This window comes from Azolla caroliniana, unplaced genomic scaffold, assembly GCF_043228905.1.
Source record: "Azolla caroliniana isolate FFs.n. ecotype wild unplaced genomic scaffold, voAzoCaro1.0.p SCAF_9, whole genome shotgun sequence".
NCBI classification, from domain to species: domain Eukaryota; kingdom Viridiplantae; phylum Streptophyta; class Polypodiopsida; order Salviniales; family Salviniaceae; genus Azolla; species Azolla caroliniana.
Genome location: NW_028230444.1, coordinates 2,542,255 through 2,568,341, shown reverse-complemented (window position 1 = coordinate 2,568,341; position 26,087 = coordinate 2,542,255). Strand labels below are relative to the sequence as shown.

Here is a 26,087-nt window from a genome sequence, read left to right as displayed (position 1 = left end):
CCGAGAATGGAGTTGCTTCGTTGCAAGGAACTAAAATAGCAGAGTCTAAACGCTTTCACTCTAAAGGGTTTTCGCTCATGCAATATCATTCAATATAAATTGAGACTGATATACAATATATATCCCAAAATTTATCGTGAATGATCGCAAGAACACGAATTTTACAAATTCACATGTTCAAGTACAAAGTCTGATCTTTAAGAAGAAGATCAAGAAGTCATGGCCTACTTATCCATTTTGTCTTTGCTTGAATGAAATTGTGGAACAAAAAGTATCTTAGCTTATATCTCTATCTAACACACCTTGGTGATCTTCTGGCTTCTCGATATCTATATCTTCCCACCCTCCAGTATCTGCTAAGCCATAGAAACATGTGAGCCTAGCTTCCAATTGCATGTGTTTAAACTCTTCCAAATAGAATAGAATACAGATTTCATGGTTCTATGAATTGACATTACAGACATTACAAATTAACTAGAAATGAATGCAGATGAAGACCCTTCTGCAGAATAAAAACAAAACGGAAAAAAGAGAAACTAACAAAAATTGATTCTCTAACGGATTACAGAATATCACAAGTCACACACATACAAGATGTATGAATATATATATATATATATATATATATATATCTATTCATATGTGTGTGTAAAATTGCATGACATTGTATCTTGCCAAGTGCAACAATGTGCATATGAAGGCATTTAATATTTTTCACATAGTTTGCCAAAGTGTAAGCGAACCTTTCTTTAGTGTCAATGCTACCACATCATCATTCTCAACCTGTTTCCATATAGAAGAAAAGGAAATTAATAAAAAACAATGACATTGACATTACAAATACTCATATCATCAAACCAAAACCAAAAACCAAAACAAAACCCATCACCATTCTATCATCAATCAAACAACTTTACAAAATTGAAATTAATTTTACAACCACTATTCATTTTCATCCATTTCATATCAAGATTCTTTCATGATAGATTAGCCTCTAAAATCGGTAGTTGGAATAGCAAGAGGATGTCAATCAATGATCACGTGTTAGATTCATTCATTCACTTTTCACATTCTTGATCACTTGACCTTCATGCACATCTTTTGTTAGCAACAGATAGATTAATGCACAGCAGTTTGGTCGTATATGCTGCTGGAAGATGATGATAATAGTCTACATTAAAACATTACTTCTAAGCTAAACAACCTTTGATTATTCCATAGCTCAGGAAGCACAATACATATTCTTTAAAGGAAACACTCATACAGTTACAAGATTTTCCTTATTTCCCCAAATGCCATTGCTTGATCCTTCTCAACAAATTGTGTTATACTTGAGAAATTATATGTTCAATTCATCCCTCTTCTCTGATTTTTGATGGTTAGCTAACAGCATTTGCAGAAGCAACAAGGACTTAGGGCATTTGGGGAAATAAAGAAGCTTCGTCGGAGTTTTTGCCAACGTATTTTAAGTCCATACATTAAATCCGGTCACACAACGCATGATTAGATAAAGCAAAGACCTCGAAAACAGAAACTTGCAACATATAACAAAACATTCGAATTTACCTTCTGATCTGCTAAAGTTCTTGCATCATCTAAGAGTTGAAGAGTTGAGAGCAGTATGAGCCGTTGAGCATCGACATCATTATCTGTAAGAACTTGTAGCTTTGACTTGATCTCAAGTATGGTCTCTGATGGTTCACAATGCAAAAAGAAAGTTGTCTTCTTCCTCTTAACTCTTATAAACATAGCCTGAGCATAACAAAAACAAGTATAAAACTTAGAATAATTTAGGTTAAAGCAAGTTACAAAATCTTCTTACATGCACTTTATCTCAACTTGATTCTCTCATGTAATCCATGTATGTATTTATGCATATATGAGATGAAACTAAAAAAATGGAAAAGGTGAATGTTATGTCTTCTTCCTTCACAACAATTATGAGGGAAAAGCTTCGAAATATCCCAAGCTTTTCCTTTAGTTACCCAAATCTCCTTAAGTTGTTGTTATTTACCAAATTCTGTTTACTGCCCTTTTTACATCAATCATATATCCAATTTGATCAATGTTTGTGGCCTAAGTCATAGCCTGGCTTTTAATTATATACGCCACTATATGATCAAATTGTCCAGTTGCTCTACATTTGATGATTGATTAAGAGCATTAGGGACACAAACAAAAACTAGACTGGGGCATTTCAGAGATACATACATAGATACACACATGCATGCATTGATACATATGGAATTCATACACATGCATATGTGCATGTATGCACATAGATACATAGATACGCATACACACATAGACATGCATAACATAAACTACAGACTATTAACATATGTAATGCATACATGTATATACTACAAACACACATAGACAGAGACACCAGACATAAATGCATAGACATTCATGCGTACTTAAAAACCATGGAAAACTAGACAAGGAAGGAGGACAAGAGAAAACTCTCATATGTTTTCGATCATAAGCAAAAACAAAGAAGCTAATTAAGCCATGCTTTATAGAAAAACAGGAATAAGATTAAAAGGGGGCTGAATGTGAGCTTACCATAATGGAGATGTGCAGATCTTCTCAGAGGAATATGTATTGTAACAAGTATGCGTTCGTTGGTCGTAGACACTCTGAGAATTCATAGGCTCTGTTCTTTTACCTCCAATATAGACAAGTTGTTGCTAACTAACTTTTTTTTACAGGGACATGTAAAGACTAAAGTTATGCCTAAAAATGGTCTATGATTATCTCTTGGCGTCGCCCCACATATAGCATTCCAAACTCCGCGGAGGGGTATTTATATGTGTTGCCATACGTCTGCTACTCGAGGAGCAATCATATGGTCATTCATCTCCTTCGCTCCATATATAATGCCAAACTCCCCAAGGAGCAATTGCATGCATTGATTGAGTGATTGTATTTATCAATGCCGTCCCGACTTAATCCTCGCCCATATTGTGTCAAACTTCCCAAGGAGCAATCTTATGCATTGCTTGAGTGATTCTATTATCAATGCTGCCCATTCTTACTTCTTGCCCATATGTGTGTGACTTGGAGCAATTTGTATGGTTACAAACTGGGCACAAACTTATGTGAGGATGAAAAGGGCAATATAGTGCTTGCCCCGATTTTGAGAACCAAACCACCCACAACCAAATAGTAAGAAGTTTAACGCTCATCAACAGGACTTATTACAAAGTGAAATGACATAGAACAATTCGGCAAGAGGGGTCTCAAGTAGGAATCAACAAAAGTTCGGTTTTGGCTTAATTGGTTTTGGTCCTGTCCAAACCAAACCGGTTAAGCCTTAATCGGTTTGGGAGTTTTCAAACTTGAATTGAACCGATCCCCAAATAGGTTAAGCCTAAACCGGTTTAGGAACGGGTTTGGCCAAACTGATTTGGCCCAAACTGGTTAGGTTTGACTGGAGCCCTACCAAACCGAGCTCAAATCAATTAAGGAAGCCCAAGCTTGAATTGCGTTGAACCAAACGAGCCAATCGGCAAACCGTTTAAGAATGGTTTAACAATTCGGTTAAAGCTTGAGCCTAGACGTTGCCAACTCCTAGTCTCATGTTCTAGTCTTCACCACAACTTATTCAAGAAAATCAAGGGAAAATTCCTTACCTTCTCTTGTTGTTTTTTTCCTTCACACATGTTATTGCTTTTCTTTATGTCTATAACTATTCCTATTTTAGGCTTGTCTTATATTCTCTATAAATATTTATCCTCAAATTACATATATGGCCTTCATCGAATGATAGTTATTGCCTAATTCATATCCTAAGCATACCTCTCCTAGAACTTGATTCTCAAATTGTTTTATGCCCCACTCTCCAATTTCTACGTTGTTAATGGCATTCACTTTGTCATTTGGAGGTCCTCCACTTTTGATCCAAAATCATTAACACATTTAGCTCAATTGTTAAGAGCTTACTTTAGGAACGGAAAGGTCTAGGCTTCCGATCTTGTTTGAATTAAGAGAGATCACGTGAGACCTATAAAAAGGAGAGGAGAGCTCATTGTAAATGGGGGGGACTTTTAGATCAAGGCGGAAGTGCTATATGTGATTGTAGTGTATTCAAGGTAGAAAATAGGTAAACGGTCAAAATGAAGACAACCACAAAGGTGTAAATATCAAACAGCTATTAAACCTCAAATGTCATAATTTATTATAGCAATAGGCTATAACTCTTTTGTTCTTAGCTAAAACTTTGTAAAGGTAATTTATATTTCATAAATATTATAAAAATGTCTTAACCTTAAATTGTTAAGCCATTTACTCAGTTTACGCCATGGTTTAAAATCAATGCCCCAACACATTAAACCAATAGAGGTTCAAATTGAACCCTTGCACCCCAAGACAAATCAAACAATATACAAAATTTCAAAGCTAGACCAAACCGAACCGTTGTCCATTGCTAGTTCCAACCTACAACTTATATAGTTCAATGAAACAAAGTTCATTTAGCTTGCATTTTACTTCAAGACGAGCAAAACCAGCAGCATTAGCAAGATTCTCCATATCCTCTTGGGTGCGTTCTCTACCTCCAGGGTTGTAGGCAAACATAAGAAGGTCCAGATGGTAACCAACACGAGTTCTCAAGTCACTTTCAATACCTATGGGTAATATTGCATCAATGATGATGACTTTTCCATTATTCGGGAGTGCTTTATAACAATTCTCTAATATCTTCATGCAATGTCCATCACTCCAATCATGCAAAATCCACTACACAATGTGAAATATAATTAGTTTCTCACAAATCAATTTAGACATAAAAGAATAATAAACTTACGTAAATTTATTGGTACCATTAAGTTTGTGAATATTTTGAGTCTTAGTATTGTGATGATTTGAGGGAGGATATATAATGCCATTCTATTGTATTTTATTAAAAAGTTATTTTGTTGGATGCATTCTCATTGTTTTTAGCAAGAGTGTTACATTGCCATGTTTTTTGAGTTATTGTTCTCAAGAATGCATTGAATTATACATATAGATAAGCACGGAATTTTAACCTTCATGAAAATTGCATCAGCTTGAGGAATGTCAATAAACATATCACCAGCTACATGCTCGATTCCTATTTAGACTCAAAACCAAGGAGAAGTAAAAATCGTAAAATGAAATATATGAACATTTCTTATTACGAAATCTACACCAAATTTGAAATTCATTATATCATAAATTAGATATGCTTGCCACAATTGCCTACCTAAATATTTTGGCGCTAGAGAAATGACATGTGGTTGGTCAAAGTTGATTCCACGAATGTGGGGAAAGCGAGAGATGATCATATGAAGTGATGATCCAAGGCCACCACCAACATCAACAAGTACATTTATATCATTGAAACAAGTGGGATAAGAGTTGAGGAGAGCACCAATGAGGAGAGCACTATGGTTGGCCATAGTAGAGTTGAAGAGGGAATCGAAACGTGGGTTGAGTTGGCCATATTCAAAAGCATCTAGACCATTGTGGGCTTTCTTGAAGGGTTGGCCACCATCAAGGACAGCCTCATGTAAGAATTGCCAGGTTTCCATAAAGACAGAGTCTTGGTGCATGAGAACCATGGGTGCCAAAGAGTGCTCCTTGTTGACAAAATATTGGCTAACTGAGTTGAGTCCATACTTTCTAATTGGGTGCTTAGTGAAGGTATCATGGTCAACTTTTGCATCAACTACACCATGACTTGCGACAACCCTCAAAATTCTATCTACTGCTATGGACACTCTCATCTTGGCATCTGGTGATACATTCATTCGTGATACTATTTCTTCCGTTGAATACAAACCTCGCTCTGTACCATCCTTCTCTATATCCGCATTTGCCATGACATCGAACACTTCTAATTTTATGAGTGTTTTTAAGCCCATTGGCAAACAACACAATGAGGCCAATTCAAATGCCCTCAACCATGCTTGATCTTCCACTCCTTCACACTTCATCTCACGCGTCGACACCTCAACAATTTCACTCATCCTCTCTCTCTCTCTCAAAATTCTTATATAGCCCTAAATCTATTATATCCATGATGATTTAGTATAACAAAACTGTTATACATTTCATGATTCATCCTCTTCCGGTAGTCGTTCTTATCCCTTATTTTTTATGTCATGAGAATACATCATGTATAGCTAATAGAGAATCATGCAATTATTCACCAAAAGCCCAACCACCACTATTATAATATACATTCTTTAGCTAAATTTTATTACTCTCATTTTGTAAAAAACAGCAACTTTCCTTTTTTGAAGTCAACCTTTTTTTTTTTTTTTTCAGCAAAGAAAAGTCGTTGGGCTCTAGGATTGTCATATCGAATCTAATTGACAAATACATATTTATGTCTATCCCAACAACATCCCACTTCCATGACAATCCATGACAATGTGGGTCTTATCGCTGAGCAATTTATTTAGAATAAAATGATAATCATGTGCTCCAATCTCGAGATGAGATGAATCCGTGGGAAGGTTGATCCTAAATGGAGCATCATGTGATGCTCAAGCCCCTTGTCATCTTACCAATAGTAAGATGAGGGATGAATCGCAGAAAATAATTCACCACATTTTCTACAACTTGTTCATAATCTTCTCATTGGAAACAACATTGATATGGCTACATATTATCTTCTTGGCTTCATGATCCCATAATTGATTGCCCATCCCATCATGCATTTCAAGTTATATCGAAGGAGGATACATTTATTAGGTTCAAATCAAGTACCATATTCAAAAACACCTAAGTGATCACAACTAGAGGATCTTCTAGCAACTCCATAACTTACCAAGAATGCTACTATCAAAGGATTTCATGGGTGATCTATGGATCAAGTGTTTGGGGGTCTTCACAGTGTCTGTCCAAAGCTTTGAGTAAATTCCTCATCAGAAAATATGGGAATGACCTTTTTGTATGTTTCTACTGTAAAATATTATGCACATCACATAACGCATTATAAGACTTGTGAAAGAGAAATTAACCACTATTGGTAGCACACATCACATAACTTATTATAAGACTTGTGAAAGAGAAATTAACCACTATTGGTAGCACTAAAACAAGTCTTATATCATCATCATTTTTGGTGGCTTATATAGGGACATAGTTACTCTAAAAGATTAGCTATGTCTAGAAGTTTTATTGACGCCTAAAGCCACTGATAACTTCACAAGAAAAAGGTCATTGTTTTGATTGATTGAAGAATGCCTTGACTTCAGTGGCATAATCATTTAAAGTTGACTGTCATTTTCTAACCATAACCGAAAACTGGCCCATTCCCTAATGAGGAAATTCATAAATGATATTGAAAAGAGCAAGCCAGTTCCATATTTTTGAAAAAGATCTAACAAATTTGCGAGTCAAAGTATTTTAAGTTCATACATTAAATCTGGTCACGCAATGCATGATTAGATAAAGGAAAGACCTCAAAAACAGAAACTCACCTTCTGATCTGCTAAAGTTCTTGCATCATCTAAAAGTTCAAGAGTTGAGAGCAGTATGTGCCGTTGAGCATCGACATCATTATCTGTAAGAACTCGTAGCTTTTAACATAGACATACATAACATAAAATACAGACTATTAACATATGTAATGCATGCAATGCATACAGACACACAGAGGCAGAGACACATACATAAATGCATAGACATTTATACATACTTAAAAATCATGGGAATTTAGACAGGGAAGGAGGACAAGCCAAAACCCTAACATGTTTTTGATCATAAGCAACACAAAGAAGCTAATTAAGCCATGCTTTATAAAGAAAAAGGAATACATTAAAAAGGGACTGAATGTGAGCTTACCATAATGGAGATGGACAAATCTTCACAGAGGAATATGTATTGTTACAAGTACGCGTTCGTTGGTCGTAGACACTCTGAGAATTCATAGGCTCTGTTCTTTTTACCTCCAATACAGAGTTCCCACCACCACCACCACCACCAAGACAAGTTGGTTCTAACTAACTTTGTTTTTTACAGGGACATGTAAAGACTAAACATGGTCTATGTATAATTGTCTCCCGGCATTGCGCCACATATAGTGTTCCAAACTCCGGGCGGAGCAATTAGATGATGTGTTGCCATATGTCCACTACTCGAGCAATCGTACGGCCATTCATCCCCTTCACTCCATATATGTATACCGTCATCAAATTCCCTGAGGAGCAATCATATATGCATAATTGCTTGAGTGATTGTATTATCAATTTTGCCCCCTCTTAATCCTCGCCCATATAGCGTCAAACTCCAGGAGGAGCAATTGTATGCTTTGCTTGAGTGATTGTTTTATCAATCCCTCCCCGTCTTAATCCTAGCCCATGTGAGTACGATTTTTGAGCAATTTGTAAGGTTAGAAACTTGAGTGAGGATGCAAAGCGCAAGATAGTCCTTGCCTTGATTTTGAGAACCAAACCACCCACAACCAAATAGTACGAAGTTTAATGGTCGTCAACGAAACTTATTACAAAGTGAAATGACTTCGAACGGTTAGGCAAGAGGTCTCAAGTAGGAATCGATAAAGGTTCGGTTTTGGCTTAATTGGTTTTGGCCAAGATATATATTACAAGTGAAATGACTCAGAATGATTAGGTGAGAGGTTTCAAATTCTAGTCTTCACCACACCTTGAAAAAATCACGGGAAAACAAGACAAGAAGATAGATTTTAGAAGTTTAATGCTCATCGACAAGACTTATTACAAGTGAAATGACTCAAAATGATTAGGAAAGAGGTCTCAAGTTTTGGTCTTTACCACACATTCTTTGAAAAAAATATGGGGAAAACAAGACGAGAATATAGATTTTAATCAGAGGAAAAGAAAGAAACAAATGACATCCGACTTGTATTCTCCTAGCCTTTGATAGGAACGAAATAGGTTAAACGCTGACATCAACTGATTTCAATGTCAAGCTTCACTAACTCCATTCTCCATCAACCAAGCTTGCTTTTTTATGTGCAAATACTCAATGCTTTCAAGTATCACCTTGACCAATAGATGATTGATGGCGCACAACACTTGTAAAAGAAACCGATACTTCTATAATGTCATCACATTACATCCACATCCACATCCAACCTCCCAAAAAACATGTGATTGGCTTGTCTTCTTCCTCTTTCCTTGTTGGACACAACGCCCCCTTTTTATACTTAACGTTCATCCTCCAAAACTAATGCAACAAGAGTTAAAATAATGCCTTCCACTCTTGGCATTGCTTATCTTCTCTCGTTGTTTTTTTTCCTTCACACATGTTGTTGCTTTTCTTTATGTCTATATCTATTCCTATTTTAGGCACATCTTATATTCTCTATCAACATTTATTCCCGTATTACATATATGGCATTCTCCAAATTATAGTTATTGTCTAATCCATATCTTAAGCGTAAGTCTCCTTGAACTTGATTCTGAAATTATTTATGCTTCACTCTCCAATTTCTATGTTGTTAGTGGCCTTTAGTTTGTCATTTGGTTGTCCTCCACTACTGATCCAAAATCATTGAGACACAATACCTTATTATTTCAGCAAAGAAAAGTAGCCGTGTTTTACAAAATGAGAGTGGTGACACTTTATTTAAAGAATGTAGATTATCATAGTGGAGTGAAACTTTACCATGTGATGGTTGTTCTTTTGTTGAACATTTGCATCTCTATTACCTACATGTAATGTATTCTAATGACATAGAAAATAAGGGATAATGAATAGTGGGAGAGGGTGAATTGTGATTCAATGTATAACACTAAACCCTATAATAAATAGTCATAGAAATGAGTGGGATGGGGATATATAAGAACTTTGAGAGAGAGAGAGAGAGAGAGAGAGAGAGAGAGAGAAAGAGAGAATGGGTGAAATTGTTGAGGAGTTGATGCATGAGATGAAGTGTGAAGGAGGAGTTGAAGATCAAGCATGGTTGAAGGCATTTGAATTGGCCTCATTGTGTTGTTTGCCAATGGGCTTAAAAACACTCATAAAATTAAAAGTGTTCGATGTCATGGCAAATGCAGATATGGAGATAGATGGTATTGAGGGAGGGTTGTATTCAACGGAAGAAATAGTGTCAAGAATGAATGTATCACCAGATGCCAAGACGAGAGTGTCAATAGCATTGGATCGAATTTTGAGAGTGGTCGCGAGTCATGGTGTAGTTCATGCAAAAATTGATTATGATACTTTCAATAAGCACCAAACTAGAAAGTATGGACTCAACTTGGTTAGCCAATATTTTGTTAACAAGGAACACTCTTTGGCACCTATGGTTCTCATGAACCAAGACTCTGTCTTTATGGAAACTTGGCAATTCTTACATGAGGCTGTCCTTGATGGTGGCCAACCCTTCAAGAAGGCCCACAATGGTCTAGATGCTTTTGAATATGGCCAACTCAACCCACGTTTCGATTCCCTCTTCAACTCTACTATGGCCAACCATAGTGCTCTCCTCATTGGTGCCCTCCTCAACTCTTATCCCACTTGTTTCAATGATATAAATGTACTTGTTGATGTTGGTGGTGGCCTTGGATCATCGCTTCATATGATCATCTCTCGCTTTCCCCACATTCGTGGAATCAACTTTGACCAACCACATGTCATTTCTCTAGCGCCAAAATATTCAGGTAGGCAATTGTGGCAAGCATATCTAATTTATGATATAATGAATTTCAAATTTGGTGAAGAATTAATTCATAATAAGCAATGTTTATATGTTTCATTTTATGTTTTTTACTTCTCCTTGGTTTTAAGTCTAAATAGGAATTGAGCATGTAGCTGGTGATATGTTTATCGACATTCCTCAAGCTGATGCAATTTTCATGAAGGTTAAAAGCTCTTGCTTATCTAATATGTATAATTTCATGCATTCTTAAGAACAATAACTCAAAAAACATGGTAATGTAACATGCTTCCTAAAAATAATGAGAATGCATCTAACAATAACATGTATAATAAAATATACAATAGAATGTCATTATATATCCTCACTTGAATCACCATATTCCAAGACTCAAAATATTCACAAACTTAATGGTACCAATAAATTTATGTAAGTTTATTATTTATTTATGTCTAGATTGCTTTGTGAGAAACTAATTATATTTTACATTGTGTAGTGGATTTTGCATGATTGGAGCGATGGACATTGCATGAAGATATTAGAGAATTGTCATAAAGCACTCCCGAATAATGGAAAAGTCATCATCATTGATGCAACATTACCCATAGGCATTGAAAGTGACTTGAGAGCTCGTGTTGGTTACCATTTAGACCTTCTAATGTTTGCCTACAATCCTGGAGGTAGAGAACGCACCGAAGAGGATATGGAGTATCTTGCTAAAGCTGCTGGTTTTGCTCGGTTTGAAGTAAAATGCAAGCTAAATGAATGTAATGTCATCGAACTATATAAGTTGTAGGTTGGAACTAGCAATTGGCAAAGGTTCAGTTTGTTCTAGATTTGAAAATTTGTATATTGTTCGATCAGACCTGGGGTCAACGGTTTGGTTTCAACCTTCTAGCTTATTGTTTTGGGGTACTAGTTTTAAACTACAACCTAAACTGGTTAAATGTTTAAGATTAAGAATTTTTTCGTAATATTGATTAAATATCAATTAACTTTACAAAGTCTTGCTAAGAACTAAAGAGTTATTTCCGATTACTATAACTACTATTTTATGGTGCACTTCATTCAAAATTTACCTTATGATGTGAATTGTACAAAACTCCATTACGTGTGTTTGCTCATGAAAATGACAAGCATCGCCAAGCATCTATGCAAAACATCACTAATATTCTTTCATTTGCAAAAAGAAAACATGAATTAAGACTACTTAAAAGTTTAATATGCTTTTACGAAGGAAAATGAGTGAAAGTATGGGCATAGAAACACTAATATAGCTAACATGTAGCTAAAATGACATAGCTAGTTAGCTATTGTTTTAGCTAATATTTAGTGGGCAAATATTAAAAGGGAAAAGTACTAGGATACCCCTGGAAGTTCGTCTATTTACTAGAATGCCCCTAGAAGTTCCAAATTTACCAAACTACCCCTATGTCCAAAAAAATACACTTTATAAAGTAATTATACATTGAAATCTACAAGCCCTATTTACCAAAATACCCTTCAAACACAAATTTCTTTACCTACGCGATTATTTGGGTCCTTTGTACCCAACAATGTAGTCTTTCTTTTCTTTCTTGTTCATTGGGTTGATCAATCGTCTTCATCATCAGGATATGGGGTTACCTTGTGCATTATTAGATATTTTGTTGAGTCGATAGATATATTTGATTTTGTGGATATTTTTGGAATTACACTTTTTGTAGACGGATCAAAATTAACATGTAATTATTACATTTCGATAATTAATTTTGGTTTGCAAGTATTTTTGAAATTGATGAGATTGAGGAGATTTAGTTGTGATTGCATTTTGCTAACAAAATTTAGTGTAAAATCATGATATGTGGTTTAAGATGGCCTTTTAATAGCAAAGTGTTATGTGAGATTTCGTTTAAAATGACATTTTGGTAGCAAAGTTTTTCGTGAGATTTGGTTTAACATTTTGGCCGCAAATTGTTTGTGAATCCGCAAATTCATGGATTTTGGCTTCAAAATGGCATCCCAATGGTAAAATTTGGTGTGCGATCAAATGTTTTGGTTTTAAGATTAAGTTTTGGTCACTTCAATCACAATTTTGGTTTTATAGGATTAAGCCAGTATAACTTGGTGTAAATTTATAGAATTGGATTAAAGGTGACCTTTCAATTGAAATTTTTGATATATAATATAATATTGATAATTTAGTTTGATTTATGATGTATTTTGAAAAATAAAAGTGGTATAAATTGGTCAAAATAGGTATATGGTGGCATTATGGTAAATAAGTTTAGGTTTAGGAGCAACGGACGGAAGTAGACATCAGAGCAGTGGTGGCAGCGGCCTCCAGGGAAGAGTGTAGCAAGCATCGAAGCAGCGGAGGCAGGAGCCTCCGGGGAAGAGTGCAACAAAATGAAGACCATTCTGCTCATTAAGAGTTAGCGGCCACCACACAGTAGAACGAAGCGAGTGCAGGAGCAAGAGCAGACTGAATCACGCAGAGTGCAGGAGCCGGAGCTGATTCGTGCCAAACCCACGGTTCAAAGAGTGGGCATCCCTCTCTCCAAACCCATACCCTCCCCACTTGTGCCATCTGCTTCCTTTTTTTGGCGAACAAATAAGGACGATTTGCCCTAAAAAAATGTCCATGGCAGATACAGTAGCGGAGATGCCCAAGCTACGCATCTTAGTGCCTTCCCTCCATGGACTTCCAACTAGAATTAGGCTCTACTCTGAGGAGCTAGGTCTCACAATGGTGAATGTGGTATATGAGGGACTCCCTGGCCAGTGTTTCATCTGCAAACAAAAAGGGCACCTAGCTAAGGAATGTCCTCGTAAGATTGGAAAGGGAAGCTCGGGCTCTCGACCCTTAGGGAAGGCCGAGCCACCCAAGGGTAGCGAGGATCCTTGGCACCTCGTTAAGAAGCAGGGGAAACTTTGAAGCCTAGGTGCAGCCTCTCCCCCCCTCTTTCAAGACTGTCCTGTAGAAAGAAGTTCTCCTACCTTGTCACCAGCAAGTGTGGACGAACAACCCTTGAAACGGATGAAGATTCGCTCGGGGAGTGCGGAGGCGCACAACCTACAGATGAGAACGTCCAACAATTTCACATTGCTCCAAGGGCTAGGGGATGGCTACCCAGAAGCGTTGGTAGCAATGATGTCCCCCTGCGAATCCTTGTCCCCCAAACTCGTGTTCTCCACCCCGATGGAGATGCAACCACAACAGGTACCTTCCACCCCAGAGGAGATGTTGTCAAAGGCCCCCCTCAAGATGGAACGTGAATGTGGTGGTGACCTCAGAGTAGTGAAGTCGTGGATCCAGACGGGCACAATCAAGAGCAAAATAGGCAGCCCATCACCTGGTTTTGCGACGTCTCTCTAGGGTAGAGGGGTGCAGGATATGCAACCGCTTAGGAGCCAAAATGTATCGCGGGAACTACTTGAAGCGGGTCGGGAACGACAGGCTGGGAATCCTTAGGGGCTCTCCAATCTACTGTGGAGTCCCTACCCCTAGAAGTAGATGATAGTTTGCCCCCTGACATGGGGGTCGGCCCCGACATGGGCGTCAACCTCACCGCCTTCAGATGAGGATCCTAACGTGGAATGTGCAGGGCCCCCTATATTAAGGGGATTCAACTCCTCCCGAAGTCTTTTGCACTCATGTTGTTGCCGGCCACCACCAAGGCCACATTGACATATTGCTTTTGCAGGAACACCACCTCTCTCAAGAGAGAACTTAGAGCCTAGTAAACCCCTTGTCGGGCAGATGGACCACGTGGTGGTCGGCTGCACAGGGTGACCTCCACCAAAGAGGAGGGGTCTGCATCTCGATTAGCGATCATGCCCATTACGAAGTAACATCACATGGCGCGCTGGTGGCGGGTAGAGCCTTATATGTGTTGTTGGAGTGGAATCACCTTCAGATTGGGGTGCTAAAGATTTATGTCCCTAACTCTTCCCCTGAGAGAGCATCTAGGAGATAGGAAAGGGGGGACCCAAAGACCGCTTCATGGTGCGGAGTTGGACTCATGAGCTTTCCTAATTGGGAAAATTGGGGTGAAGGATACATGGGGCTCTTCCCTTAGGAGATACTGACATTCGCTACACTTCTCCCGAGCTGTTGTGAGTGCTAGGGGTGGTAGTCTTGCACGATTAGACCACATATACGTCAGCTCGTCCCTCGAAGAGCTGGGGGGTTCCTTCGCTATCTTGGCAAGTCTTACCTTCTCGGATCACCTGCCGATGAGACTAGACCTTAACCCACCCTGCGTTAGCAAGGGGATTCTCACTGTGAAAATCCCCACAAAGATCATGAAGAGTGCAAAGGTGAAAGCAAGGTTACATAGCATATGGAGGGAGACCATTGTAAGTGAATCGGCCAGTGAGGATTTGCAGAAGAAACTGGCCCTCTCCTCCTCCTTTTTACAATAGGAAACCAAGCTGGCCCTCCAGTAGGCTAGAGCCATTGAAACAAAATTACGAAAGTCTGTTGTGGCGGGGCAACGATTGCTACAAGCAGACCCTAGCTGCAATTGGTCTAGAGCTAAGCTGGAGGAAGCAAAGTTGAAGTTGCGGGAAAGGACGTTGGAGAAGAACCGCATGCATGGTGGGCTAGAACAGACGACAAGGTCAACCGTCATTTCTTTCACTCCAGGGCACCCAAGGGTGGTGGTGGACATATACAAGGGATGCGTAGACCAGATGGCTCAATAACGAAGGACAAGGATGAGATTTTTCATATGGCTACACAATACTATCGCGACCTGCTCGCACCTATGCATATGCGGCAAAACACGGAGCTGGCTAAGAGAGTGATGGCTTGCATTCACCCCAAGGTCACCCATGAGATGGAAGTTGTGCTCGATAGCCCCATTTCTCGATTAGAACTCTCGGAGGCACTTAGGGATTTGCGGAGAGGAGCATGCCTTGGCCCTAATGGTCTCTCACGAGATTTTTTTGAGATTAATTGGGAAACTGTTATCCCATTAGTGGAAGCTGGAATTCAGGAGATTTGGTCCTTAGGAGCGATGCCAACTGGCCTGGCGGAGGGGATGATGTATCTCATCCCTAAAGCGGAAGGGCAAAGCCTTGAGCTACACCAATGGTGTCCAATCACGATCCTTAACACGATATACAAGATACTCACAAAAGTCCTAGTTAGGTGGATAGCAAGCTTCCTACCGGACATCATACATGAGAATCAAACAGGGTTTATTAGGGGTAGGTGTATCTTTGATAATGTGTTGCTTCTCTGGGAAGTTATGGTATTGGCAGATCGCACCGCATCGAGCTCGGTTATTCTGATGTTAGACTTTGAGAAGGCCTACGACAGGGTGTTATGGCCCTTTTTGGAAAGAGTGATGAGAGCTATGGGTCTTACCCCGCAATGGAGGAATTGCACTTCTGCACTCTATCGAACTGCTACCAGTAGCGTGTTGGTATCTGGTGCTAGGGGCCCTGCCTTCCAACTACATCGCTGAGTGAGGCAAGGTTGTCCCCTAGCCCCATATCTTTATCTATTTGTAATCGAGGCTTTCTCGGCCTACTTACAAGCACCAAGCAGCGGACTGAGGGGATTGCCATCCCCAATGTAACTGAGGATCTTTTGTTATCTGAATATGCTGACGATATGGTCCTTTTCTTGTAGGGCGATGATGCAAATTTGCAGCGAGTTGAACATCTTGTTGAAGACTTTTGTCAGGCTGCTAGTGCCAAGATCAATTGGCATAAAACCCAACAAGAGAAGCCAAGGTGGCATCCCCATGCTGATTTTGCATGACATTCAAGTACCTTGGATTTACGATGGGGAGGGCAAACCCCAAGGGAGCGCAATTGTCCCATTTGCAAGCCAAACTAAGCAAGCAGTTGAACTAATGGAGCATGTCTAAACTATCATTCGCTGGTAGGGTTCTTATTGCGAACCAAGTGATGCTCGCCACCATGTGGCACTCAGTCTCGTGCTGGATTATGGACCCTTTAGGCTTGCACGCGATTAAGGTTGCCATCAGGGGGTTTATATGGTTAGGTAAGGACAACCCAATGGCTGCTGCCAGAGTATCATGGCATTGGTTAACTCAACAGTGGGCCAAAGGGGGGCTTGGCCTCATAGACCCCTTAATGCAGAGCCGAGCATTGCTAGCCAAAATGGTGGTTTGTTGCCTCCTGCCAGGTAAGGGGTGTTGGAAGGTTCTACTTCGCAATAGGTTGCAGGCAGGGACTTCCAAATATGGTAGGCCTTGGCCTGACTCCTTGAATTGGTGTTGCATGAGCGGAGTCCAACCCAAGATGGCTTGTCTTTCGGAGGAGAGGGTCACGAACTCCATCTTGCGGGCATGGTGTCACGTACGACATCATTTGGTCAAACACGCGCCGGAGACACTAATTGAGTGGTCTAGACAACCATTATTTTGGAACCCTCAGGTGCGAACAAGTGACGACATGATGTTAGGCCAGGTTAAGGGCCTAACATGGGGAAAGCTGGCGCAAATAGGGCTTCACTCTTTAGATGATTGGAGATGCATGGTGGATTTAGGAGGAGCCCAGGAGGTCCCAGTCCTTGCCCTCAAGGGAGCCATGAGGTGAGAGAAGATGCTTGGTTCGGTCTCTTTGATGAGGCTGGAAGGGTTAAGGCGCTGAAGGGCGTGAGTCAGAGTAGGGGCTCTTGGCACCCAATCCGCGTGGTGGCGCAGGTTGGTAACATCTGGAAGACAGACCTGGATGTTGCTAAGGTGGAACCCCATTGGAAGTTATGGGTATATGGTTGTGTTGAGAACCAAGCTCAACTTGCTCTAGTGTGTGAACTCACCGTAAGAGTGAATAGACACTTCAACGGTCAAGAGTCACCATTATGTATTCTAGCATTTAGTATGAGTCATAAAATCATATTCTATGACACATAACATATGAGCTTTCACATTCCCCATGCTCCATGAGTCTTGTCGTTAATGAAGAGAGAGGGTAACTATATAAAGCACCCTCCTCCAACCTTGTATGATGTCGAGTCTTTCTCCTTTGTTAATATACTCTACCTTGCGTATTCTCTGTGTCTTACTCCTTGTCTCTCTCACTCTCTCTCTCTCTCTCTCATACACATACACAACTCATATCTATTCCACTGCACAAGAATCATACCCGATTCTTTACATGGTATCAGAGCGACTTGGTAGCTTGATCTAGCCCATCCGCGTGTGTTGTGTCCTATGCCGACGACCAAGAACCAGCTCATCGCTATCGTAGCTTCGCTACATAGCTCGCATTCGAAGAGAGAAGAAGAAGAAGAAGAAGAAGAATCGACCTAATGAATACTCAAATGGGGAGCGCTCTCCCTACCGAGAAGTTGGATCGAAACAACTTTGCATCTTGGGAGTACAAGATGCACCAATACCTTGTCGGACAAGGCTATTGGAGCTACATCAAAGGAGCGCACGAAGATTGACCCGTCGATACGGTGTCGTAGTGTATTTCGTACACTACGTGAAAAAGTAAAAATAATATAACCGATTTAATTACATATAAATAAATAAAATAAGAATATCAAGATATTTATCACGTACATAGGGCAACATTCGAACCTTGTACCTCCACGTAGCCAAACCTCAACTTTACCATTATGCTACCTTATCTTTAGTGTTCTATAAATAACTATAAGTCCTTTATTTGCGCCTACCTTTATTAAAAGGTAAATCATGCATTTTTAGAGTGCGTGAATATTTAATAGAAAAAAAACGCAAGCAACTAAAAAGTGACTCATGCACATCTAGCGTGCATGAGCACTATATTTAGCAAATAAAAGCAAGGATTAGAAAAGCATTACATGCACATTTAGTGTGCATGAACGTATTAGAAAAAGCATGTAGCTATGCTTAGTCTCTCCCATCACTATATAAGGATGGGGAGCACATTGTAGTTTTTGTTGATTATTTTTCTATAATGATCAATCAATCTAAAATATTCGTGGGATTCACGAATTTGCTAAAATAATTCTCTCTTACTACCTAAATATTGACTAAATATACTTAAACTCGTGGGATTCACGAGATTCTTATCTTATAACTCTTTATACCTATTCTTTATTAGCCTTATTTGTATTTTTCTTTCTCCTAGTCCAAAACCTCGGCGGTTCCCACCCGACTCATGCAACGATCCGAAGCCGAAAGGCACGACACAGTTGGTGAACCCGACGTGAAGGCGGGTGGCAAGGAGATGGAGAATCAACAAGAGGCAATGAGCATAACGATGATGATGATGTTCGAGCGGATGCTACAAGAACAACGAGTGATGTCGGAGATCACGGGGGCAGTAAAGCGGCTCGTACAACGAAACGGACAATTCAACGGAAACGATGTGTCACACTATCTACGTGACTACAAGGCGGAGATGATACGATGTGGGATACCGGAAGGATTGCAAGTGACATCCTTCAATCAGGTGGCCACGGATGAGCTACAAGAGAGAATCCACAAGATACGGCAACAAAACTCGACATGGGGGTCATTCGAAGAAGCTTTACGAGAGTCATATGATTACAAGAGATCGAAGGGACAAGATCTGCGAGAATTCGACGAATGGGTGGCATCGGAGAAGACCCACCGAAGTGCAACACAAGCATTCCTAGAGTTCGAGCATCGTTTTGCTCGACTCTCGGAGCGAGAACAACGATTGGTGGGGGAGGATAAAGTCCTAATGTTCGTAAAATCGATCAATCGAAAAGAAAGGATGGACATCGGGATCGAACTCGAAGATGATGACGGTGCGAACGGTCTTACCGAGGATTGGGCCAAAGTCGAAAGGGTATGCCGGAGACATGATGAGAGGAAGATGAGAATCTTGTCAACGACATGGCCGATGAAGGATGGCCGATTGAAGACAAACGATGGAGCTGATATGAAGGCCGAAATACAACATGATGGTGCGACGGAAGAGGGTGTAAAACAAGCTACCCTCTTGTCTTGCGAAAGAACAACGACGAAGGATAAGGCCGATAACCCAAGTGTAGAAGAAGATTTCAGAATACAAGTGTCCGAAACATCGGGTGAAAAAGGGGTAAGCATAATTGATGCAGTGAAAGAGAGCAAAGAGGACTTGATTGAGGAGGTCACCACGAAAGATGACATCGAATCGAAGGTGGCTATGGACGAATCAACGACGGATGGCCATATCGAGACTTCCCCACCACTGATTCTAGAGACTCCGGCGGTTGCGTTCGAAAGGCAACGTGAGACCGAAGAGACGGAAGGTGGCGGAGAGAAAACAAAGGTCAAAGCCGATGCATAGGAAGGAGAGATAGCCAAGGAGGTGGCTATGGGTGAAACAACGGAGGACGATAATACCGTGGATTCCTGTCCACTAATTCTAGAGACTTCGGCGGTTGTATTCGAGAACCAACGTGAGACCGGAGAGACAGGAGGTGGCGGCAAGAAAGGTAAAGTCGGAAGCCGGTTCGGATGGAAGGTGATCCGGACAGGATTCCGATCCGAAAGAAAGCCGAACCGGGTAAAAGAGGATTCGACCGAAAGTCGACCCGAAAGAAAGCCGAACCGAAAGGAAGAGAATTCGGCCGAAAGACGACACAAACGAGACCGATCCGGAAAGAAGCTAATCCGACTCAACTGGAGGTTGGACCGGTCGAGGCTGGTGAAAACGAGGAAAAGAAAGCCAACCAAAACCGAAACCGATAGATCGAAACCGGGCCGGAAGGAGACTGACTCAATCGAAACCAAACAACCGATTCCGATTCGGCCGAATATGAATCCGATCGGAAGCCGATCAAACCGAAAGTCGATCGGACGAGAGCGATCCGGAAAAGAGTCAAGGTTGATGAAGACAAGAAAGAGGCTAGTAAAAGACACTACCACGAATGACAAGGGCCAAGAATATGACGAGAGAGAACATAGAATATGGTGGATCGGATGGCGACAATGGTTTGGGTGGAAAGAATGGGTCTACTCAAAATGGAGAGACAAAGTTGACATAGCGGGACAAACGGAGGATGAAGGGGAGACAACGAGCATCGGCAACTTCGGCACATACCGGAGGATGTGCGGGTTCGGAGGGGGCGAGTGTCGTAGTGTATTTCGTACACTACGTGAAAAAGTAAAAATAATATAACCGATTTAATTACATATAAATAAATAAAATAAGAATATCAAGATATTTATCATGTGCATAGGGCAAGATTCGAACCTTGTACCTCCACGTAGCCAAACCTCAACTTTACCATTATGCTACCTTATCTTTAGTGTTCTATAAATAGATTTATTAACTATAAGTCCTTTATTTGCGCCTACCTTTATTAAAAGGTAAATTATGCATTTTTAGAGTGCGTGAATATTTAATAGAAAAAAAACGCAAGCAACTAAAAAGTGACTCATGCACATCTAGCGTGCATGAGCACTATATTTAGCAAATAAAAGCAAGGATTAGAAAAGCATTACATGCACATTTAGTGTGCATGAACGTATTAGAAAAAGCATGTAGCTATGCTTAGTCTCTCCCATCACTATATAAGGATGGGGAGCACATTGTAGTTTTTGTTGATTATTTTTCTATAATGATCAATCAATCTAAAATATTCGTGGGATTCACGAATTTGCTAAAATAATTCTCTCTTACTACCTAAATATTGACTAAATATACTAAACTCGTGGGATTCACGAGATTCTTATCTTATAACTCTTTATACCTATTCTTTATTAGCCTTATTTGTATTTTTCTTTCTCCTAGTCCAAAACCTCGGCGGTTCCCACCCGACTCATGCAACGATCCGAAGCCGAAAGGCACGACAACGGCTCTTAGATACGCAACATGGGAGCAAGCCGCAAGCCATGTGATGTATTGCTTGACGACATGTGTTCACGATCACATGCTCGGCTACATTCGCGAAGCCAAGACGCCGAAGGAGGCATGGGAAAATCTACGAAAGATTTTCGTGGTGAACACAACCGCAAGAAGGCTTCAACTCCACCAAGAGTTGAACAACACTCAACAAAGGGACATGTCCATCACGACATACACCTTGAAGATCAAGGAGCTTTGTGACTCACTCGGCTCGATAAGTGTAAATATCGATGATGAGGAGATGGTGCAAATATGCCTCGACGGCCTCGCACTACGGTTCGGCGCGATGCGAACTGCCATTCTAGCAAGGGACAAATCTCCCTCCTTCTTCGAGCTCCAATCAATGCTATTGGTCAAAGAAAACCATGTGAGTATGTTAAGAGTCTATTACTAATCAATAGACCAAATCAAGTAAAAAGGAAGAAAATAGATTGGATAGAAGAACCCGTTCCACCCGACCACCCCCGAGCTATGATCTAGACATAGCCAACCTACCACCGACGTCCCATACCGCCGGATATTAGGATGACTAATACCTTGGAAGAGATAAACACGATCGTCGAGACGAAAGCCTAGCCCGCACCACCGGTGTCTATGACAGCAGCCTTCCGACGTGATGATCTTTATGAGGGTAGCTAAGCCTCATATTTATACCTTTTCCTAGGCCCCTTGAATAGATGTGCCTTTCTAAAAGGCTCTCTATTCATTGGTTGTCTAAATCATGATAGTGCATGCACATATCATTCATTCTATCCAATCATTAGTCCCCTTTTTAATAATAGTGAACATACCCTTCACTAATGTAAATATTAGTGACCTACCCTCACCAACGTTATGTGTACATAACATACTCCCCTACTTCAAAAGATTGCACTCTTGCAATATAAAGTGAGGAAATTGTGCCTTAAGCGAATGCTCGCGTTCCCATGTGGCATCATCAATAGGTTTATCCATCCATTTGATCTTGAATAGCTGAATCTCTTTAGAACGTAAACGTTTAGTACGAGAATCAAGAATTCGTTCAGGAACATGAGGTTTGTAAGAAAAATCCTCTAATGTTACAAGATCTTGGATTGTGATGGTGTTATCACCAGAGCCTAAAAATGGTTTTAGACGACTGACGTGAAAAACAGGATGAATACCAACGTTACGAGGTAAGGCAAGGTGATAAGCAGATGACCCAACTCGCTTAAGGATTTCAAATGGGCCACAATATCGTGGGGCTAACTTAGCGCACTTGCCCGTAGATAATGACGTAGAATCAGTCGGGACACGCAAAAAAACTTTTTGACCAATAGTAAATGCACGAGGACGTCTATCCTGATCAGCATAAAATCGAGCACGATCTTGAGCTGTCTTGACATTTTCTTTGGCAATATGCAACATTTGGTTCATGTCTTGCAAAAAATTGCGTATACTGTCTAATGTATCACGATGAATCGTGACATCAACTGGGGCACGTGGCTGAAAACTATACATCAACATAAAAGGACTATATCCAGTGGATGTATGTTTAGAGCTATTATAGGCAAATTCTAAGATAGGAAGGTATTGCTCCCACTTAGAAGGGGTTTTTGCTACATAAGCTCGAAGCATGTCCTCAATAATTTGATTAACTCGTTCAGTTTGTCCATCAGACTGAGGATGATCTGCGGAACTCATGCTCAACGTAGTTTCTAGTTTCTTAAAGACCTGAGTCCAAAAGTCACTAGTAAACTTGGAATCTCGATCACTAACAATATCCATCGGTAATCCATAAAAACGAAATAACTCATCAACAAATTGATAAGCCAACTGTTGAGCGGTTACCGTGGTTTTTGTAGGAATAAATCTAGCTAATTTTGTTAGCCTGTCAACGACAACCCATATGGCATCATGACCCCTCTGTGTACGAGGTAAACTAACAATAAAATCCATCGAGATACTTTCCCATTTATTGTTGGGAATATCTAAGGGATGTAAAAGACCAGCAGCTTTAAGTCGTTCCGACTTATTAATCTGACATTGTAAGCATTGAGTTACGTATTTATGCACGTCAGAGCGCATCTTAGGCCAGAAAAAAGTACACGAGATGAGAACGAGTGTGCGTTGTATTCCAGGATGACCAGCAGATGGTGCATCATGACATTCATGAAAAATTTTCTGTTTAACATTTGGTAAATCTGGAACACAGACCTTTCCACTACGGTAGAGCAAACCGTTTGTAATGTGAAAGGTCGCCTTCGAGGGTAGGGTGCTAGTATCGGCATCTAAACCAGATTCGGCTTTCGTCCAGTATTTTGAGAAATAACTGTCATCAAGGTATTTCCCTCGAAGGTGATCTAAAAGATCAGATTTTATTTCCGTGAAGCTAAGCATGTTAACTTCTTTAATGCGACTAAGAGCATCAGCAACGGTGTTCATAGAACCCTTGCGATATCGTATGGAAAAATCAAAATCTTGCATAAGGTCAGCCCAACGGCCTTTACGACCAACAAGATCGGGCTGGTCACAAAAATACTTTAATGATTGATGGTCTGTTGTAACCACAAATTTATTTCCATAGAGATAGTGCCTCCATGTTTTAAGTGCGTGTATCACCGCAAACAACTCTTTCTCTTGAACCGAATACCGAGATTGAGCAGCATCAAGCTTCTTACTTTCAAAAGCAATAGGGTGACCACCTTGATAAAGAACGGCACCAATAGCATAATCACTAGCATCGGTTTCAATTGAGAAAGGCTTAGAAGGGTCTGGTAATAGAAGAGTGGGAGCCTGACACACATGCTCCTTGAGTGTCTCAAATGATTTGTCAAGTTGTTCATTCCATGAAATTGGTTTGACAGACTTACGTGGATGATCTTTTAAAAGGTCAGTTAATGGCGTAGTCAATTTGGAATAGTTACGAATTGATTTTCGTAAAAATCCAACAAACCCTAAGAATGATCTAAGTTCACGAATATTACGAGGAATGGGCCAAAGTTTAACCTTTTCAATACGAGAAGGTTCAATTTCAACGCCATTTTCTGTAATTAAATGACCTAGGTACACAATAGATTTTTGGAAGAAGTCACATTTTGAATGTTTTGCATAGAAAGAGTTGTCACGCAACTTTCGCAAAACAAATCGAACATGTTGAACATGATCTTGCAAGGTACGGCTATATATCAAAATATCATCCAAGAAGACGACAACAAAATCACCGAGTTGATCTCGGAAAACATCATTCATCGCTTGTTGGAATGTGGCTGGAGCATTAGTCAACCCAAATGGCATGACTAAAAACTCATAATGGCCATAGCGCGTACGAAAAGCGGTTTTAGGAATATCATCCTCGGCGATGCGAATCTGATGATAACCAGTTCGTAAGTCAATTTTTGTAAAATATCGAGCCCCGTGAAAACGATCAATCAAATCATCGGCACGAGGTAATGGATATGCATTCTTAATTGTCATTTTATTCAAACGGTGATAATTGATACACATTCGCCACGAACCTTCCTTCTTCTTGACTAATAGAACTGGCGCACCCCAAGGTGATTTACTATACCTAATGTGGCCCATACTCAAGTATTCCTTAAGTTGTTTAGCGATCTCATCCTCTTCTAATCGACTAAGTCGGTAAGGTGGAATGCTCACAGGAGCAGCCCCAGGGATGAGTTCAATTTGATGGTCCACATTACGTTTAGGTGGTAAAGTAAGCGGTAATTCAGTAGGAAACACATCTTGAAAATCCTCTAAAATAGAGTCGAGTAATCGTTGCTCAAAATGTGGTAATTGTGTGGCGTCAATATTAAAATAATAAAATTGAACCGCAGGATCAATTACACACGAATAAATTAATGAACTAGAATACTCACTTAAAGATTTAGAAGACACAAGTGAATGAGAAGGAAGTTTGGAACATTGAATAAAATGTTTACAATTATTAAGTTCAAATGTGATTGAGTGATTAACCCAATCAATGGACAAAGAAGGGTTTTTATTAAAAAACCAAGGATATCCTAAAATGACATCTGCGGATTGTAATTTCATAACATGAAAGTCAAGCTTCTCCAAATAAGTATCTATTTGAATTGGCAGTTGACAAACAATGCCACTGATGTATTGAACGTTTCCATTTGCCATGTGAACTTGATAGATATGATCACTTGCGTTTATGTGGAGCTCCATTTGCTGCACAAAGTGATCATTAAGAAAATTGTGAGAACTACCGGAATCAAACAAGAAATGTGCTTGTGTTCCATTGATATATCCGACTGCTCGGAGTAAATCATTAGGTCCAAGTAAATGTGAAGGAAAAGTGCATTCACATAAACTTAAGTGATTGGTATGAACTTCAACAATATCAAAAGACTCACCTGTGTGACTCGTATATTTGTCTTGAGGAGGGGTGTTCATTGACTTCCTCTCAAGACGACGACAGGTATCCTTTGTGTGGCCCCGCTTCTTGCAATATGCACAGAAGAGGTTCGGTTTCTTTGAGTCGCGGTCAAGAGTGTCACTGGATTGCTTACGTTTCCCAATGAACTTGACATTCAGAGTTTTGGCGAACTCAGGTTTATTGTGGTCTTTCTTGGAAGTCCTATGGTATCGCAGCACAATGTTGACGGCTTCCTCGAAAGTTGTGGGGTCCTTGTCATGGACAATCCAATGATAATCCCCATTGGGAATACCA

The 26,087-nt window shown here is 40.1% G+C and overlaps 3 protein-coding genes across 4 annotated transcripts in view; 1 reads left to right on the top strand and 2 right to left on the bottom strand.

The window, feature by feature from the left end:
• Positions 1 to 141: 141 nt before the first annotated feature.
• LOC147859832 (polyubiquitin 9-like) lies at positions 142 to 7,956 on the bottom strand. 2 transcript variants are annotated; one of them, XM_087324535.1, is made up of 4 exons: positions 7,822 to 7,956; positions 1,567 to 1,752; positions 744 to 783; positions 142 to 353 (listed from the first exon to the last, which is right to left on the bottom strand). In XM_087324535.1, exons 1-4 carry the CDS (start codon positions 7,822 to 7,824, stop codon positions 277 to 279), a joined length of 306 nt encoding a protein of 101 aa, XP_087180661.1. In that variant the 5' UTR covers positions 7,825 to 7,956; the 3' UTR covers positions 142 to 276. The 2 variants fall into 2 exon arrangements, with proteins under 2 accessions (XP_087180661.1, XP_087180660.1); XM_087324534.1 differs by lacking the exon at positions 7,822 to 7,956 and adding an exon at positions 2,569 to 2,683.
• Positions 4,257 to 26,087, bottom strand: part of LOC147859827 (caffeic acid 3-O-methyltransferase-like) — a 96,342-nt gene continuing 74,511 nt past the window's right edge. The window contains exons 2-4 of the mRNA XM_087324529.1: positions 5,231 to 6,018; positions 5,034 to 5,098; positions 4,257 to 4,743 (exon numbers count right to left, since the gene is read on the bottom strand). Coding sequence (XP_087180655.1) covers positions 4,444 to 4,743; positions 5,034 to 5,098; positions 5,231 to 6,018 — 1,153 coding nt within the window. The 3' untranslated portion in view covers positions 4,257 to 4,443. The remainder of the gene's footprint in view (positions 4,744 to 5,033; positions 5,099 to 5,230; positions 6,019 to 26,087) is intronic.
• LOC147859831 (caffeic acid 3-O-methyltransferase 1-like) lies at positions 9,816 to 11,624 on the top strand. The gene is made up of 3 exons (XM_087324969.1): positions 9,816 to 10,622; positions 10,759 to 10,823; positions 11,115 to 11,624. The coding sequence occupies exons 1-3, from the start codon at positions 9,854 to 9,856 to the stop codon at positions 11,412 to 11,414; spliced, it is 1,134 nt and encodes a 377-aa protein (XP_087181095.1). The 5' UTR covers positions 9,816 to 9,853; the 3' UTR covers positions 11,415 to 11,624.